The 18,508-nt window shown below is 44.8% G+C and overlaps 1 protein-coding gene across 1 annotated transcript in view; it reads right to left on the bottom strand.

Annotated features, from left to right (window-relative positions):
- Positions 1-293: 293 nt before the first annotated feature.
- The window catches only part of LOC139424552 (ubiquitin carboxyl-terminal hydrolase 43-like), a 106,585-nt gene continuing 88,370 nt past the window's right edge, over positions 294-18,508 (bottom strand). The window contains exons 9-16 of the mRNA XM_071176509.1: positions 16,731-16,834; positions 7,082-7,159; positions 6,712-6,841; positions 5,898-6,017; positions 5,483-5,741; positions 5,062-5,220; positions 4,486-4,692; positions 294-1,703 (exon numbers count right to left, since the gene is read on the bottom strand). Of these exons, the coding sequence (XP_071032610.1) occupies positions 481-1,703; positions 4,486-4,692; positions 5,062-5,220; positions 5,483-5,741; positions 5,898-6,017; positions 6,712-6,841; positions 7,082-7,159; positions 16,731-16,834 (2,280 nt within the window). The 3' untranslated portion in view covers positions 294-480. The remainder of the gene's footprint in view (positions 1,704-4,485; positions 4,693-5,061; positions 5,221-5,482; positions 5,742-5,897; positions 6,018-6,711; positions 6,842-7,081; positions 7,160-16,730; positions 16,835-18,508) is intronic.

The raw sequence follows: 18,508 nt of genomic DNA, 5'->3' as shown, positions 1-18,508 counted from the left end.
TACTGAGGCACTTGTTAAGTCACAATCATTTTTTACAAATAAAAATAAATAAAAACAAAACTGGAATAAGAAAATATTCATTCTGATATGATATTTTGTTTATGTTAGCAGGCGTACTTCATGTGTCACCTTTCCTAAATGTTCTCCTTGGCCCTGTGACTGGCTCTTTCACTGACGCTATACCCCTCCACAACCCCGGAGGGAGCCACCTTGTGTTATATACACATGCCTGTGCTTCTGTGTGTACCTACAGGTGTATCCTTCCAGCTGAGCTCCATTGCTTTGATCAGGGTCAGATTGATTAGTGCACAAAGTCACCGTAGCAAAATCTAGTAAACGTTTTACAATGGAAAACAAAAACAAACATTTATTACTGGACAAATGAAGCTAGTCCCTCCCTGTTTCAGTCCATTTTCTTCTGTTTGGTGCCTAGTGAAAACGACCCTGGTGTGTGTGTGTCAGGGGGTGTGTGCGTGTCAGCTAAAAGCTGGACTCGGGGACCGCCCTCTTGCGTCCCAGTGAGTTGGTACTATAGCGAGTCTTCTGCAGGGTACCGTAGGAGGGCTTCTCGGCTGAGAGGCTGCGAGGGGGCGGAGCCACGTCATGGGACATCCCTTTACGGTGTAAAGAGGCGGTCCTTCGCATGCTAGACTCCTCCTTGCTGGGGATGTTGGATGAGCTCTGAGAGCGTTTGATATCGGCGGCAGCGGCGCGTCTGGCTTTACCGTTGGGCAGCTCGTCTCCGAGACGATTGGCACCCCCGTTGCGGGGGGCTCCATTGGATTTCCCCTCCCCCATCTTCGTGGCCCCTCCTGGGGCTCCACTGGACAGGGACAGCCGAGAGGTGCTGGACCTGCCGACGTCGCCAACTTTTCCAGAGTCGGACTTGCGAGAAGATGACAACTCCTTGTCCTTCTTCATGAAGTTGCTCTTGAAGAAAGACAGCAGCCCCTCGTGGCTCTTGGAGTCCTCCTCTACCTTCTCACCTTTCCTGGTCTTTTCTCCCTCGGCTGGTACCAGATGGTCCCGTGGTGGTGGGCCCTGGAGGCCCTTGGCCCCTCTCCTCAGGGTGCCTTCCCAGTCTCTGTCCTTGAGGCTGTGGGTGCTGGAGCTGGACTGGACGCCTGCACTAGACCCCCTCCTAGATGGGGCCTCTTGGGGCTTTCCCTGGTCCTTCTCCTTACTCTTCTTGGTATTCCTCCTGGTCAGAGTGTTGGTACTACTACTACTGCCCATCCTACCCTCGTCCCTCTGGTCTCTCTGGTCCCCCTGGTCTCTCTGCTGCTGCTGGGACCCTTTGCTACTTCGTCTCAGACTCCCTGTCTTGTCTGTGACTGGTCTTCTCTGGCCCTCTGGCATCTGCGGAGACTCTGGTTGTCCCATGCAGTTCAGGCTGCTTCCCACACTGAGGGAGCTGATGGCAGGACCCTTCCGGCTCTCAGAGCCCGTCATTAAATTGACTATAGACTCCTTGGTGCAGCGAGGTCTTCTTCCAGACTCTAGGTACTCCACCAGTTCCACAGGGGCAGGGGTGGGGATGGGAGCAGGGGTGGCCTCGGCTGCGGTTTTTCGGCGGTCCTTGGAGCCGAACGACCAGCGTAGGGGGAGGACCTTGTTCAGTGTCTCTTTGTTCTTAGTGGGGGTCCTCATGCTGACGCTACGACCCTGGATTCCCCGTACAAACGGCCTGGTCTCAAAACCACCTAGGGGTGAAAGAGAGAGAGAGAGAAAAGAACACTTTACCATAGTGTCTCTGACATTTAAAGCTAGACCAACTTTAATTTTCAAACCCCTTTTATTAAATTGCAAATAACAAGCACAGTGATGAATATTAGCTTTTCTCCCGGAAACATTATACAGTTGAAGTCGGAAGTTTACAGTGAGAGAAAAAAGTATTGATCCCCTGCTGATTTTGTACGTTTGCCCACTGACAACGAGAAATTATCAGTCTATAATTAATGTTAGGTGTATTTGAACAGTGAGAGACAGAATAACAACAAAACAATCCAGAAAAACGCATGTCAAAAATGTTATAAATTGATTTGCATTTTAATGGAGGGAAATAAGTATTTGACCCCATCTCAATCAAAAAGATTTCTGGCTCCCAGGTCTCTTTTATACAGGTAACGAGCTGAGAATAGGAGCCCTGGAGCGCTGGTGTAACTGAGGCAGGGTTGTAGGCCTCCTTGCTCACACATGCCTTTTCTGTTCTGCCCACAAATGTTCTATAGGTTTGAGATCAGGGCTTTGTGATGGCCACTCTAATACCCTGACTTTGTTGTCCTTAAGCCATTTTGCCACAACTTTGGAAGTATGCTTGGGGTCAAAGTATGCTTGACCTCAATCATTGTCCATTTGGAAGACCCATTTGCGACCAAGCTTTAACTTCCTGACTGATGTCTTGAGATGTTGCTTTAATATATCCACAATATTTTCCCTCTTCATGATGCCATCTATTTTGTGAAGGGCACCAGTCTCTCTTGCAGCAAAGCACCCCCACAAACATGACGCTGCCACCCACGTGCTTCACGGTTGGGATGGTGTTCTTTGGCTTGCAAGCCTCCCCCTTTTTCCTCCAAACATAACAATGGCCATTATGGCCAAACAGTTCTATTTTTGTTTCATCAGACCAGAGGACATTTCTCCAAAAAGTACAATCTTTGTCCCCATGTGCAGTTGCAAACCGTAGTCTGGCTTTTCTATGGCAGTTTTGGAGCAGTGGATTCTTCCTTGCTGAGCAGCCTTTCAGGTTATGTTGATATAGTTTGTTTAACTGTGGATATAGATACTTTTGTACCTGTTTCCTCCAGCATCTTCACAAGGTCCTTTGCTGTTGTTCGGGATTGATTCTCACTTTTCGCACCAAAGTACATTCATCTCTAGGAGACAGAACGCATCTCCTTCCTGAGCAGTATGACGGCTGCGTGGTCCCGTGGTGTTTATACTTGAGTACGGTTCTTTGTACAGATGAACGTGGTACCTTCAGGCATATGGAAATTGCTCCCAAGGATGAACCAGACTTGTGGAGGTCTACAATTGTTTTTCTGAGGTTTTGGCTGATTTCTTTTGATTTTCCCATGATGTCAAGCAAAGAAGCACTGCGTTTGAAGGTAGGCCTTGATATACATCCACATGTACACCTCCATTTGACTCAAATTATGTCAATTAGACTATCAGAAGCTTCTAAAGCCATGACATAATTTTCTGGAATTTCACAAGCTGTTTAAAGGCACAGTCAACTTAGTGTATGTAAACTTCTGACCCACTGGAATTGTGATACAGTGAATTATAAGTGAAATAATCTGCCTGTAAACAATTGTTGGAAAAATTACGTGCCATGCACAAAGTCGATGTCCTAACCGACTTGCCAAAACTATAGTTTGTTAACAAGAAATTTGTAGAGTGGTTGAAAAACGAGTTTTAATGACTCCAACCTAAGTATATGTAAACTTCCGACTTCAACTGTATGTAGGCATGGACTGTGCATGTATAGGAAGAGATTACGTAAATGCACATCCACAGTTAGAGTAGAATGTGTTCAGCTAAACATTAAAGAGGTGATGCACTCTATGCTCACATGTGGCGTATTTTCAGCAACATGGAATAATAATAACCATTGATTAGATGTAGCATTTTCTAGATGCTCAACGTGATTTAAATAGGGTAGAGTGGGGTAAGTTGAGCCAAAGGGGTAAGTTGAGCCACCCTTGTTTCTAGGAAATCATACACAATAATCATTTGACCAAATATTTAGGAAAAGGTCATCCTTTCTGGAGTCTGTGAAGGAAGAAACCACATGGGAAAAGTGGTAAGCAAGTTAGGTCCAAAAAAATGGATTTTCACAAAGTCAAATTAATGTATTGTGTATTTTTATGATGCTTGTGTCTAAACCAAAGTAGATAATTTTAAGATTGTTCTATACATCAGTTTGGGTCTCTATAAGCTTCAATATGAGGTCCTAAACCTAGCAGGAAAGTGCATCCTTGTAGCTGTGTGGGCTAATATAGTCAAAATGTTTGCCTTGGGGTAAGTTGAGCAAATGTACGTGTTTTCTTCCCAGGTGTAATGAAAGGCATTATCGCTGGGATATGAGGTAACAACAGGGCCTCAACAGTTTCCTGTGTGTGTCAAGAATAGTTCACCAACCAAAGTACATCCAGCCAACTTGACGTAACTGTGGGAAGCATTGGAGTCAACATGGGCCAGTGTTCCTGTGGAACGCTTTCGACACCTTGTAGAGTCCATGCCCCGGCGAATTGAGGCTGTTCTGAGGGCAAAAAGGGGGAACTGAAGATTAGGAAGCTGTTCCTAATGTTTAGTATACTCATTGTATGTAAATATCTTTGTTAGAAAGAATACTATATTTCCCTTGACGGAGTCACATTACCCCACTATCCCCTACTGTAGTAACGGGAAAACTCACCACCACCACCCATCACCCTTCCACCACCAATGGAATGAAGACCTATGTTGTTGTTTTTTTACCTTTCTTTGGTTTACCATGCATCTCATGTTTCCCAGGCCCCTCACCTTCCTCCTCTCTGGGCGGGTCATCAAGGAAGACGGGGGACTCTGGGGAGTCGGGGACAGAGGAGGGGCAGGTGGTGGAGGAGCGGGACACCAGACTACCCCTCTTACTGTCCCCATTCAGACGGACCAGCCAGTGGTCCGACATGGAGGAACTGGTGGAGCCTACAGAGGGGAGAGAGACGTTTCTGTGACTATGGGCACTGGACCAGAAAGACACCTGTCAGTTCCATTCCAGTCAATACAGAAAACACAGAACAACTACACAGATAATTCCTATATACTATATAGCATTCAGCAATAGAAATATCACATTGTGGTTTTGCTGGTTCAGGTAGTTGAGCATGGTGCTTGGAACACCATACATTGCAGACATGAGTGAACCCTGCAGTTATGAGTTAACCTTTAGTGGATAAAGGCTGAATGGTCTTGTTGTATCTAAGACTATCTCTGTACGGAGTACAGCTGTAATGGAATGGAACCCTGAGTGAACTCTCTCCTGTGATGTGTGTGTGTGTGTGGTACACTACCCACCTCTGATTGAGCTGCTGGCGGACCAGGGGGGGATGACGTTACGTCTCTGGTAGAACAGTATGTAGGCCCCCCTGGTACACACCTCCTCCTCAGGTACCAGGTCCACACTGCTGTCGTCATAGCTGTACCACTGGCCATCCACTGAGTTCCTGCAGTACGCTGCAAAACGCACACAGAACTGTAGAGACAGGCTGCACCACAATCCTTTTGTCCTGGGTATAGTAATGTAAGTTGATGTGACCACTATAGAGGAGGGCACTGTATTGTTATGCATGTTCTATGAATCATCGTTATTTGGCAGTAGGCATCTCTCTCACTAACAATATTCTTTCCTCACTTCTCGATCAGCAGCCAGTCAGTATACCTCTCTCATCAACATCACGTCTCCTATACCAATGGTATAACAATGGCCAACCAGTACCTGTGTAATGTCCGCCGTGCATCCCACCATGGTGGTTACACACTGCATAGAGGTCATAGAGGAAGTCAGGAGGTAGGGCCATGTCTGGGTGACTAATATGATGACTGCTGCCTTCAGGCTGTTTCCATGTGGGGGGCCAGGGTCCCAGGTCCCCCAGGTTCCTCATGCTCTGGGACCTTTTCACCACGTGGGGGGCCATGTCCAACCCGGCCAGGGGGAAGCGCACCTGGGTGGACAGCTTGTTGCGCCGCTCGCCCACCTGATTCATTGAATGTTTAAAAAGACCAGTACTGCCGTTTAATCAACTATCAAAGGTTAACACAATAAATGGCTTATTTCCATTGTGGTCCTTTAAGGAAGAATAGACAGGCAAGGGAAGAATGGCAATCCGCTACATGTGATCGGCTCCAGTTACCTGTCGGAAGCGTTTGAGGTGGAGGATGAGGATGTCGGGGAGGGTCCACAGGGACATCTTCACCATGCCCTGCTGGAGCTGCTTACAGTGGGGACACTTCCATGCGTCGTCTGGGGCCAGCTGGAGAGATAAAATGCACGGTCAGTTGGGAAGTCTCAGGTAAAGTTATATTCTCCATACATTCCGTTTGTCCAAAGCCATATAAAAATACACAGGGAGTGGAAATATGAGAGAGAGAGAGAGAGAGAGAGAGAGAAAAAAGGGTCTTCCCGGTCATGTTGACACTGGTCTACTACCAGGTCATGTGTCTTCTCAGTCATTTTGACACTGGTCCACTATATATATATAGATTTTTATTTAATTTTTTCGATATGTATACTTTGACAATGTAAGTAATAAAGAACATGTCAATAAAGTCAATTGAATTGAGAGAGAGAGAGAGAGAGAGAGAGAGAGAGAGAGAGAGAGAGAGAGAGAGAGAGAGAGAGAGAGAGAGAGAGAGAGAGAGAGAGAGAGAGAGAGAGAGAGAGAGAGAGAGAGAGAGAGAGAGAGAGAGAGAGAGAGAGAGAGAGAGAGAGAGAGAGAGAGAGAGAGAGAGAAATCAACATATGAATCAACTAATGCAATATTAAAGCTGCAATATGTACTGTAACTTTTTGGTCGACTGGACCCAATTCACATAGAATTGTGTGTAATAGTTCTGTCATTCTCATTGAAAGGAGGTACAATTCTGCATAGTGCATCTTTAATGTTCAGTACCCCAGGGGCAGGTTAAGACCAGTTGCATTGGAGGGTATTGTATAGTCCATGTTACCTGTTCCTCTTTGGTGTAGAGCTGAAAGCACTCGTCCAGGGTACAGCTGTGCTGCTGCAGGTGCTGCTGCTGCTGGACTCTCACACTCTCTGAGTCCTTTACCACCTCCTCCTGGATGTTACCAAACAGACTGACAGACACACACACACACACACACACACACACACACACACACACACACACACACACACACACACACACACACACACACACACACAGAAAATTGGGGGGTATGAGTGTGTGTGTTTGTGAGAGGGAGAAAGATAAAGACATAGTGAACCCTTCTATACAATAAATAATGAAAGTGTGTGTGTGTGTGTTTCTGAGTCAAATGATGTGGTGTGTGTACATGTGTATGTCCAGTGCTCACCATTCTTTGATCTTGTGTTCCCACTCAATCACCAGCTTCACGTGGGGAGGTCCTCCCGGGCCGCATAACTTCAGGGCTCTGGAAAAAATGATATTACATAATGAATACACACTATCTTCTGGGTACAATGTCTACCTGACTACCACTGGATACAATGTCTACCTGACTACCACTGGATACAATGTCTACCTGACTACCACTGGATACAATGTCTACCTGACTACCACTGGATACAATGTCTACCAGACTACCACTGGATACAATATCTACCAGACTACCACTGGATACAATGTCTACCTGACTACCACTGGATACAATGTCTACCTGACTACCACTGGATACAATGTCTACCTGACTACCACTGGATACAATGTCTACCTGACTACCACTGGATACAATGTCTACCAGACTACCACTGGATACAATGTCTACCTGACTACCACTGGATACAATGTCTACCTGACTACCACTGGATACAATGTCTACCAGACTACCACTGGATACAATGTCTACCAGACTACCACTGGGTACAATGTCTACCAGACTACCACTGGATACAATGTCTACCAGACTAACACTGGATACAATGTCTACCTGACTACCATTGGATACAATGTCTACCTGACTACCACTGGATACAATGTCTACTAGACTACCCCTGGGTACAATGTCTACTAGACTACCACTGGGTACAATGTTTACCTGACTACCACTGGATACAATGTCTACCAGACTACCACTGGGTACAATGTCTACCTGACTACCACTGGGTACAATGTCTGCCAGACTACCACTGGATAAAATATCTACCAGACTACCATTGGATTCAATGTCCACCTGACTACCAATGGATACAATGTCTACCAGACTACCAATGGATTCAATGTCTACCAGACTACCACTGGATACAACATCTACCAGACTACCACTGGATTCAATGTCTCCCAGACTACCACTGGATACAATGTCTACCAGACTACCACTGGATACAATATCTACCAGACTACCACTGGATTCAATGTCTACCAGACTACCACTGGATTCAATGTCTACCAGACTACCACTGGATTCAATGTCTACCTGACTACCACTGGATACAATGTCTACCAGACTACCACTGGATACAATGTCTACCAGACTACCACTGGGTACAATGTCTACCAGACTACCACTGGATACAATGTCTACCAGACTACCACTGGATACAATGTCTACCTGACTACCATTGGATACAATGTCTACCTGACTACCACTGGATACAATGTCTACTAGACTACCCCTGGGTACAATGTCTACTAGACTACCACTGGGTACAATGTTTACCTGACTACCACTGGATACAATGTCTACCAGACTACCACTGGGTACAATGTCTACCAGACTACCACTGGGTACAATGTCTGCCAGACTACCACTGGATAAAATATCTACCAGACTACCATTGGATTCAATGTCCACCTGACTACCAATGGATACAATGTCTACCAGACTACCAATGGATTCAATGTCTACCAGACTACCACTGGATACAATGTCTCCCAGACTACCACTGGATACAATGTCTACCTGACTACCACTGGATACAATATCTACTAGACTACCACTGGATTCAATGTCTACCAGACTACCACTGGATTCAATGTCTACCAGACTACCACTGGATTCAATGTCTATCAGACTACCACTGGATTGAATGTCTCCCAGACTACCACTGGGTACAATATCTACCAGACTACTACTGGATACAATGTCTACCAGACTACCACTGGATACAATGTCTCCCAGACTACCACTGGATACAGTGTCTACCTGACTACCACTGGACACAATGTCAACCAGACTACCACTGGATACAATGTCTTCCATTCTACCACTGGATACAATGTCTGCCAGACTACCATTGGATTCAAGGTCTCCCAGACTACCACTGGATAAAATATCTACCAGACTACCATTGGATTCAATGTCCACCTGACTACCAATGGATACAATGTCTACCAGACTACCAATGGATTCAATGTCTACCAGACTACCACTGGATACAACATCTACCAGACTACCACTGGATTCAATGTCTCCCAGACTACCACTGGATACAATGTCTACCAGACTACCACTGGATACAATATCTACCAGACTACCACTGGATTCAATGTCTACCAGACTACCACTGGATTCAATGTCTACCAGACTACCACTGGATTCAATGTCTATCAGACTACCACTGGATTGAATGTCTCCCAGACTACCACTGGGTACAATATCTACCAGACTACCACTGGATTCAATGTCTACCAGACTACCACTGGATTCAATGTCTACCAGACTACCACTGGATTCAATGTCTATCAGACTACCACTGGATACAATGTCTACCAGACTACCACTGGATACAATGTCTCCCAGACTACCACTGGATACAGTGTCTACCTGACTACCACTGGACACAATGTCAACCAGACTACCACTGGATACAATGTCTTCCATTCTACCACTGGATACAATGTCTACCAGACTACCATTGGATTCAAGGTCTCCCAGACTACCACTGGATACGATGTTTACCTGACTACCACTGGATACAATGTCTACCTGACTACCACTGGATACAATGTCTACCAGAATACCACTGGATACAACGTCTCCCAGACTACCACTGGGTAAAATGTCCACCTGACTACCACTGGATACAATATCTACCAGACTACCACTGGATACAACGTCTACCAGACTACCACTGGGTACAATGTCTACCTGACTACCACTGGATACAATGTCTCAAAGACTACCACTGGATAAAATGTCTACCTGACTACCACTGGATACAATGTCTAACTGACTAGCACTAGATACAATGCTACCTGACTACCACTGGATACAATGTCTACCTGACTACCACTGGATACAATGTCTCCCAGACTACCACTGGGTACAGTGTCTACCAGACTACCACTGGGTACAATGTCTACCAGACTACCACTGGATACAATGTCTACCTGACTACCATTGGATACAATGTCTCCCAGACTACCACTGGATACAGTGTCTACCAGACTACCACTGGGTACAGTGTCTACCTGACTACCACTGGATACAATATCTACCAGACTACCACTGGATACAATGTCTACCAGACTACCACTGGATACAATGTCTACCAGACTACCACTGGGTACAATGTCTACCAGACTACCACTGGGTACAATGTCTACCAGACTACCACTGGATACAATGTCTACCTGACTACCACTGGATACAATATCTACCTGACTACCACTGGATACAGTGTCTACCAGACTACCACTGGGTACAGTGTCTTCCAGACTACCACTGGGTACAATGTCTACCAGACTACCACTGGGTACAGTGTCTACCAGACTACCACTGGATACAATGTCTACCTGACTTCCACTGGATACAATGTCTACCAGACTACCACTGGGTACAATGTCTACCAGACTACCACTGGGATAGAGCGAGCCTTAGGTGTCTCATACAGTCATTTTTTCAATTAGACAAAGGTTTGAGTCTCACTACTGTTTTAAAATGCCATTATGATGGGAGTTGTATTATATGTGGTATTAAACTGCATTTATTGAAGTCCATCTGTAACTGACACAATACACATCAGTATTCTGCAGCATGATACTTTTGTATCAGTTTGTAAGCACAGTCGTCAAGCCTTCGGAATCCAAAAGTGTCAGATATTGTTTTGAGATGCCATCACGTCCCTGCTAACCTTTCCCTGTTAGTTATGGTGTATGTGTGGTTGTGTGTGTGTGTGGATGCAAACAAACATCAGTATTCTAAGTCAAGCCATTGTTTACCTGAGACTTCCATCATGGTAAAACATTCCTGACTCAAACGTACAGGTAGTCTTTGTAAGTGAGTCTGATTGATGATAAGAAGTGCTGACAGAGTGAAATACAATGGGCACCGGTTAGTGGGCTCAGTGGGAAGCTCTGAAATGCACCACTAGGTGTCAGGCTTCCATAAGGTACTGACGTCAAGAGCAAAATCAAACCATCTTGATCACAGTGTTGATTACTAAAAAGCACAAAATGAAAGTGACTGAAAATAAATAGATTTAATGAAAGAGACTGCTCTCTGTTGGAACTGTAAACGGAGTGCTTTTTGACTTTTCTTTGTGACTTTCAACTGCTGCCGAGCAGCTGCCACAATAGACACGATACTGTCGTGTGACAAGGATCATTCATCTCCCTTTTGGTCTCACTGACACAAAGGGGTGCTATAGAGGGCAACCTTCAACGTCTCTCTCTTCAACAATCCCTCTCCAGGAAACAGGGAGTTCTGAGGCAGAAACACAGACGGAGAAATCCATCCGGGGAATCAACTTAGTGTCTGAAGCACTGCTGTCAGAAAAACAGTTGTGAGAGGATTCATTTGGTGTGTGAGCGTGTGTTTGTTTGTGTCCTTGAAAGTGTACGTTGTAAAGGTAGGTTAGTCCTCGGTTGTGTGACGGTGTGTGCTGCTGTCTGCCTTGGACTCAACCGAAGGTCACAGTCCCAGACAGACAGACAGTGATGAGTGATGAATACACACTGAGATAGATCTAACACTTCCTCTACCAGCAGGACACTGGGACATAAAGGACACTGCTTCAATAGTGGATGTCGTCTGACTTCGCTCTCTCTCTGTGTGTGTGTGTGTGTGTGTGTGTGTGTGTTCATGGACCAGGGAGATCGCTTTAGTTTGAAGTCAAAGGAGAGACATCCATCCAGGTCCCAAGAACGTGAATAGAATTGCCTTCAAAAACCGGCCACTAGGGGGAACGGTGAGTGCTACTACTTTTAAGTAGGCTGGTTGGCTTGCTATAGGGCATTGTGGACAGGGATGGTCGATGGGTGTAAAAGTTGAGCTCTGGCGCTGAGGGTTGCGTGTAAAAATAGTTTTTTAAAGCCTTTCCTAAACTTGAACTCTTAACTTAACTGAGAAGTGAAACCCCCAGCCTGACGCAAGTGTTTGTAATTTAACTTATGAGGAGTTAGGTAACAGTGTCTCAACTTAAAACATCAAAAACCAACGTTTACCATGACTTCACACATAGACGTTTGGAAAAACATGGACAAACCTCAAATTTCAAAGTGAAACTGATAACTTGTTAGCATGGACTGGTGTGTGCACACATACTGTATGAGCAAAAATAGCTGAATCTGTAAAGGATGTGTTGTTGTGTGTGTGTGTGTGTGTGTGTGTGTGTGTGTGTGTGTGTGTGTGTGTGTGTGTGTGTGTGTGCATGCAATCATGTCTGGATGCATGTGTATTTTGTTCATCAATATCACCTCAGAATTAACAGCCAGCTTCCCTCCACAGACGACCGCGGCCCCATTAATTCCTTTCACGTTCACACATTATTCCAACCCGCCTTCAAATCCACGCAGAAACAATTGCAATTAAGGAAGAGAGGCTGCTTGTCAAAATGAATCTGACTGTGTAATTCAGAGCTGAAAAGTCTGCCACGGTCTGAACCCAACGTTTTAAATGCCTGCTTATGACTTTACTAACTGGGGGGCAAAGAGCAGGCACTTAGGCACTATAGCAGAGCTGCTTATAGGATTTGCTTTTGTCTCTCTGTCATGGAAGAGATTAAAAAAGAGTTACAGAGATGAGGAGAGAGAGAGTATGATGTCACTGTTATTCTATTGACTGGATAAAAATGCTAATCCTACAAAAGGAAATCAAGGAAGATAACCTCGTCCCCCCCTGACTGTATCTTCAGTACAGGATGACCGCGTCAAGAGGCACTGGTGTCAACATTCTTTACATTGGATCTTTGTCATATGTACTCTGACTTGGAATTCAAATCAACTGTATTTATATAGCCCTTCTTACATCAGCTGATATCTGACAATTTTTTCAGAATGGCACAAATTCCCCGATATCAGGGTACTCATGTCAACATGTTTGCTTTCAGAGCATATTTGATCCCAAATTATAAGGGGGAGAGATACCTCGGTGTCTCAGGCATCCATCGCAAAGTGCTGTACAGAAACCCAGCCTAAAACCCCAAACAGCAAGCAATGCAGGTGTAGAAGCACCCCATTCAGCCTCAATACACTCAGACCAACAATGCACTCTGATTCAAAGCACTATTGGGGTTCCAATGGCTCTTTCATCCACATGTACAGTGCCTTGCGAAAGTATTCGGCCCCCTTGAACTTTGCGACCTTTTGCCACATTTCAGGCTTCAAACATAAAGATATAAAACTGTATTTTTTTGTGAAGAATCAACAACAAGTGGGACACAATCATGAAGTGGAATGACATTTATTGGATATTTCAAACTTTTTTAACAAATCAAAAACTGAAAAATTGGGCGTGCAAAATTATTCAGCCCCCTTAAGTTAATACTTTGTAGCGCCACCTTTTGCTGCAATTACAGCTGTAAGTCGCTTGGGGTATGTCTCTATCAGTTTTGCACATCGAGAGACTGACATTTTCTCCCATTCCTCCTTGCAAAACAGCTCGAGCTCAGTGAGGTTGGATGGAGAGCATTTGTGAACAGCAGTTTTCAGTTCTTTCCACAGATTCTCGATTGGATTTTGACTTGGCCATTCTAACACCTGGATATGTTTATTTTTGAACCATTCCATTGTAGATTTTGCTTTATGTTTTGGATCATTGTCTTGTTGGAAGACAAATCTCCGTCCCAGTCTCAGGTCTTTTGCAGACTCCATCAGGTTTTCTTCCAGAATGGTCCTGTATTTGGCTCCATCCATCTTCCCATCAATTTTAACCATCTTCCCTGTCCCTGCTGAAGAAAAGCAGGCCCAAACCATGATGCTGCCACCACCATGTTTGACAATGGGGATGGTGTGCTCAGCTGTGTTGCTTTTACGCCAAACATAACGTTTTGCATTGTTGCCAAAAAGTTCAATTTTGGTTTCATCTGACCAGAGCACCTTCTTCCACATGTTTGGTGTGTCTCCCAGGTGGCTTGTGGCAAACTTTAAACAACACTTTTTATGGATATCTTTAAGAAATGGCTTTCTTCTTGCCACTCTTCCATAAAGGCCAGATTTGTGCAATATACGACTGATTGTTGTCCTATGGACAGAGTCTCCCACCTCAGCTGTAGATCTCTGCAGTTCATCCAGAGTGATCATGGGCCTCTTGGCTGCATCTCTGATCAGTCTTCTCCTTGTATGAGCTGAAAGTTTAGAGGGACGGCCAGGTCTTGGTAGATTTGCAGTGGTCTGATACTCCTTCCATTTCAATATTATCGCTTGCACAGTGCTCCTTGGGATGTTTAAAGCTTGGGAAATCTTTTTGTATCCAAATCCGGCTTTAAACTTCTTCACAACAGTATCTCGGACCTGCCTGGTGTGTTCCTTGTTCTTCATGATGCTCTCTGCGCTTTTAACGGACCTCTGAGACTATCACAGTGCAGGTGCATTTATACGGAGACTTGATTACACACAGGTGGATTGTATTTATCATCATTAGTCATTTAGGTCAACATTGGATCATTCAGAGATCCTCACTGAACTTCTGGAGAGAGTTTGCTGCACTGAAAGTAAAGGGGCTGAATAATTTTGCACGCCCAATTTTTCAGTTTTTGATTTGTTAAAAAAGTTTGAAATATCCAATAAATGTCGTTCCACTTCATGATTGTGTCCCACTTGTTGTTGATTCTTCACAAAAAAATACAGTTTTATATCTTTATGTTTGAAGCCTGAAATGTGGCAAAAGGTAGCAAAGTTCAAGGGGGCCGAATACTTTCGCAAGGCACTGTATACTTGTCACACACACACACACACACACACACACTCCTTCAAAAGCCATGCCTGTGTCTCATCCCCTGTCCGTCACACGCCATTCTAATTCCCTTGAGAACAGTCCTACTTCTCAAACCTCCCCCTCCTCTTCACCTTTCCTTTCCCTGCTGATCAATACCACTTCATTTTAGAATACCAGACCTCCTGATACCCTGAAGGAGCGGTTGAAATTAGCACCAGGGGAAAGAGCGAGAGACAGAGAGACATACACATGCATGCACACACTCCCAGAGAGGGTGGTGGGTGGTAGGAAGCCTGTCGAGCCCTTTCTCAGTGCCCTTGACCTTTCCTCGTGCCCTTTTCCAGTGCCCAAGGGCCTCATCTTTGACCTTCAGAGGATCACTCATTCATGGGAGAGCGAAGCTCAGAACCCTTGAAGAGTGGCTGATGATGATACCATGTCCCCCTGCTGTACAGAGCTGTCCACCTACTCAGTCCTCAGCCAACCAGCTACTTGTCAGTCAGCTGCTATTCCCTCTGTCACTCTCTCTCCTCCTGTCTGTATACTTGATCTGAGGAGAAAGTCTCCTGTCTCCCTGTCTGTCTGTGTTTGTGGCTCACCTTCCCCTCTGCCTCTAGCAGAATACCTACCTGACCATACAAATCCCCAATGTGGTTCTTTCCTAAAGACTCCTACTCTTTAATCGAATCTTGTTCATACCTGAAATTGTTGCCTCAGGCTATGTACTGTTTCTAAGGAACATCATGTTCGACATTGGCCAGGGAACATTTGATGAAATAACTTCCATATGACATGTTTGTAAAGCCAACGCTGTATAGAGGTCAATATCCCAAGTCTCCTTGCCTGCTCGTTTATGAAAAATGAGTTGGTGCAATTACATTGTAAGAGGAATATAGTAATACTGTGTTATGATGAAAATACACGTTTTTAAATATAAAGGCCAGACAGGGCCTCTCTAGCTTTAGGGAAGAACACAATTGAAATAGTAACGGTACCATGTTTTCGTTTATAACCGCATCGTAATTCAAGGACCTTGGGAACTGAATGGCCATGATCTTGAGTGAGATGAATTGCCAGAGCAAAGGATAACGGATAGTCAGAGAGGATACCACTTGTTCATTCTGGTCAATTCAGTATACTGAAGGGACAACTCAAAGATGATCCAGATCGAGACGGTTTTCTGATCAATCTATGTATCTCTGCATATAACGGATATGCGGTTTAACATTCCATGACACATCTTCTCTTGCAAACGCTGATGAGAGAGGGTCACACAGACAAGCCCTCTTCCCCAAACTCACCCACCCTGAGACAAGTTTACTTTTACCGAGCTTCTGACCCCATGTCCCACCTCCTCAATAGAACTACTGCACTATACCGTCACATCACAACAACAGCACAGCTTTAGATGGAGCTCCCTGTGGCTCCTACGACAGCTGAACCCACTCTACAGGAGGGAGAATAAAGGCTGTTGTCTTATCTTCACTGCGACTTGATTCCTCTACCTTTTTTTACAGTAAACAGTGCCTTTGGCTTCTCAAAGGCACTGTTTGCACAGAATAGGCAAGTGTTCAGAGACACCAAGATTTACCATTTTATGTCTGACAGTGGCAGTTCAGTAGACTGGAAAAGCTACTCAATGACAGGCATTTTAGTGGGCTTTATGTACGAACAGTACCTTAGTTCAGGTATTTTAGACAGAGAGAGAGAGAGAGAGAGAGAGAGATACAGAGTGTGAGAGAGAGAGATACAGAGTGTGTGAGAGAGAGAGATACAGTGAGAGAGAGATACAGACTGTGAAAGAGAGAGAGAGTGTGAGAGAGAGAGAAAGAGAGTGTGAGTGCGAGAGAGTGAGAGAGATGGATAATGCAGGTGCTGGTGGTCTTACCCGTCCACGGCAGGGTGGAAGAGAGGGCGTCCATCTTGTGGGGACAGGTAGCTGTAGGAGGCAGACCCTCCCACCACTCTGATCTTGAACAGCGACCCTGCATTCTGCAGGGAAACACAGACATTCAACGGGATAAGTGAGACACGGAATAAGACGAGAAGAGGTAAGATAAGACGCCATGAGATAAGACGAGACGAGGCAAGACGACACGAGGCAAGACGACACGAGACGAGATATCGTACATTTGCAGTGAAACTTGCTATGCATCTGAAAGCTGCCTGGTCACCACAACAGAGGTGGTCGAAAATGTTCAAACTGCTTCTATCGTACCAGTGCATTGTAAAACTGTAAGAACACTGCAGGAGCAAGCAGTACGGTATCTTTCTTTGGCTAAAATAAAAATGTATCACAAACGGACATAGGTTCCACGCATAACAACAGGTTTGTTAGCGGTGCCTCTTGCTCCACAGCTCCACCCTTGACTGAACAAGGTGCATTAGGAGATGAATTAGACAAGAGGGGCTAAGTTATTAGAAGGTAGAGAGGAGAATCACGTCGCAAATTAAACCTAATGGTCTCATTTGGAATGAAGGCCGCTGGAGAATAGAGCCGCAGCCAAGCATACAGAGGAATAAATGAGTAACCCTGCGTCCCAAACGGCAACCTGTTCCCTACACAGTGCACTACTAGAGCCATAGGGCTCTGGTCAAAAGTAGTGCACTGTGTAGGGAATAGGGTGACATCCTAGTTAATAAGACCGTGACCACCAAATGAAAACGGCAAAGAAGTATTTTGTTTGGGGGAGTGGACCATACATATGCGGGTGTGGGGTTATCTTTCGTAAGACCATAATGAACAACTCTGCGTTGATGAGCAATTAGGCTGAGTTTATAAGTGAGTTTGGGGAAGTTTGAGGGAAGTTTGGAACTCGAGGGAACTTCTTTGGATGAGGGAGAGTGGAGTGAAAGTGAGTGGAGGAGGTGTGTGTGTGTGTGTGTGTTTGTGTGCATGTTGAAGAATAGATAAACACCTGTTTATTTAATGCCTGTGAAGATTTCCTGTCATACCACTGTATTTCTGGAGGATATCTGTAATACGTTTAATCTGTCTGGATTAGGGACAAATCAAGTGGGATTAAATATTAAACCGACAAAGCCTTGAGGAGAGAAAATCCTTATCTTCCTTTTCAGCAAATGTTTGTGTATTTGTTGGGTACAGACACAAATGATCAAAAAACACAGCTCGCGAGAACAACAAACTGTATGGTGCAGAAAATACACCAAGCCTGGATAAAATCACAGGTCTGTGTCTAAAATGGCACCCTATTCCCTATAAAGTGCACTACTTCTGAACTACTTCTATTTAGTGCACAACACACATAGGATATTTTTCAAAGAGACACATCCTCTCTGAGCCTCAAAGTAATATGTATTTTACATTATTATCTGTCTTGTAGATTTGATCTAACAGTTAACAGCATACTGCAAACAAATCGGATTTGTCACATGCGCCGAATACAACAGGTGTAGACCATACAGTGAAATGCTTACTTACGAGCCCCTAACCAACAATGCAGTTTCCCCCCAAAATATGAATAAGAAATAAAAGTAACAAGTAATTAAAGAGCAGCAGTAAAATAACAATAGCGAGACTATATACAGGGGGGTACCGGTACAGAGTCAATGTGCGGGGGCACCGGTTAGTCGAGGTAATTGAGGTAATATGTACATGTAAGTAGTTATTAAAGTGACGATGCATAGATAATAACAGAAAGTAGG

Source organism: Oncorhynchus clarkii, chromosome 13 (genome assembly GCF_045791955.1).
Source record: "Oncorhynchus clarkii lewisi isolate Uvic-CL-2024 chromosome 13, UVic_Ocla_1.0, whole genome shotgun sequence".
Lineage (NCBI taxonomy): Eukaryota > Metazoa > Chordata > Actinopteri > Salmoniformes > Salmonidae > Oncorhynchus > Oncorhynchus clarkii.
The sequence above is the reverse complement of the archived record's forward strand: the minus strand, read 5'-3'. Positions and strand labels throughout refer to the sequence as shown.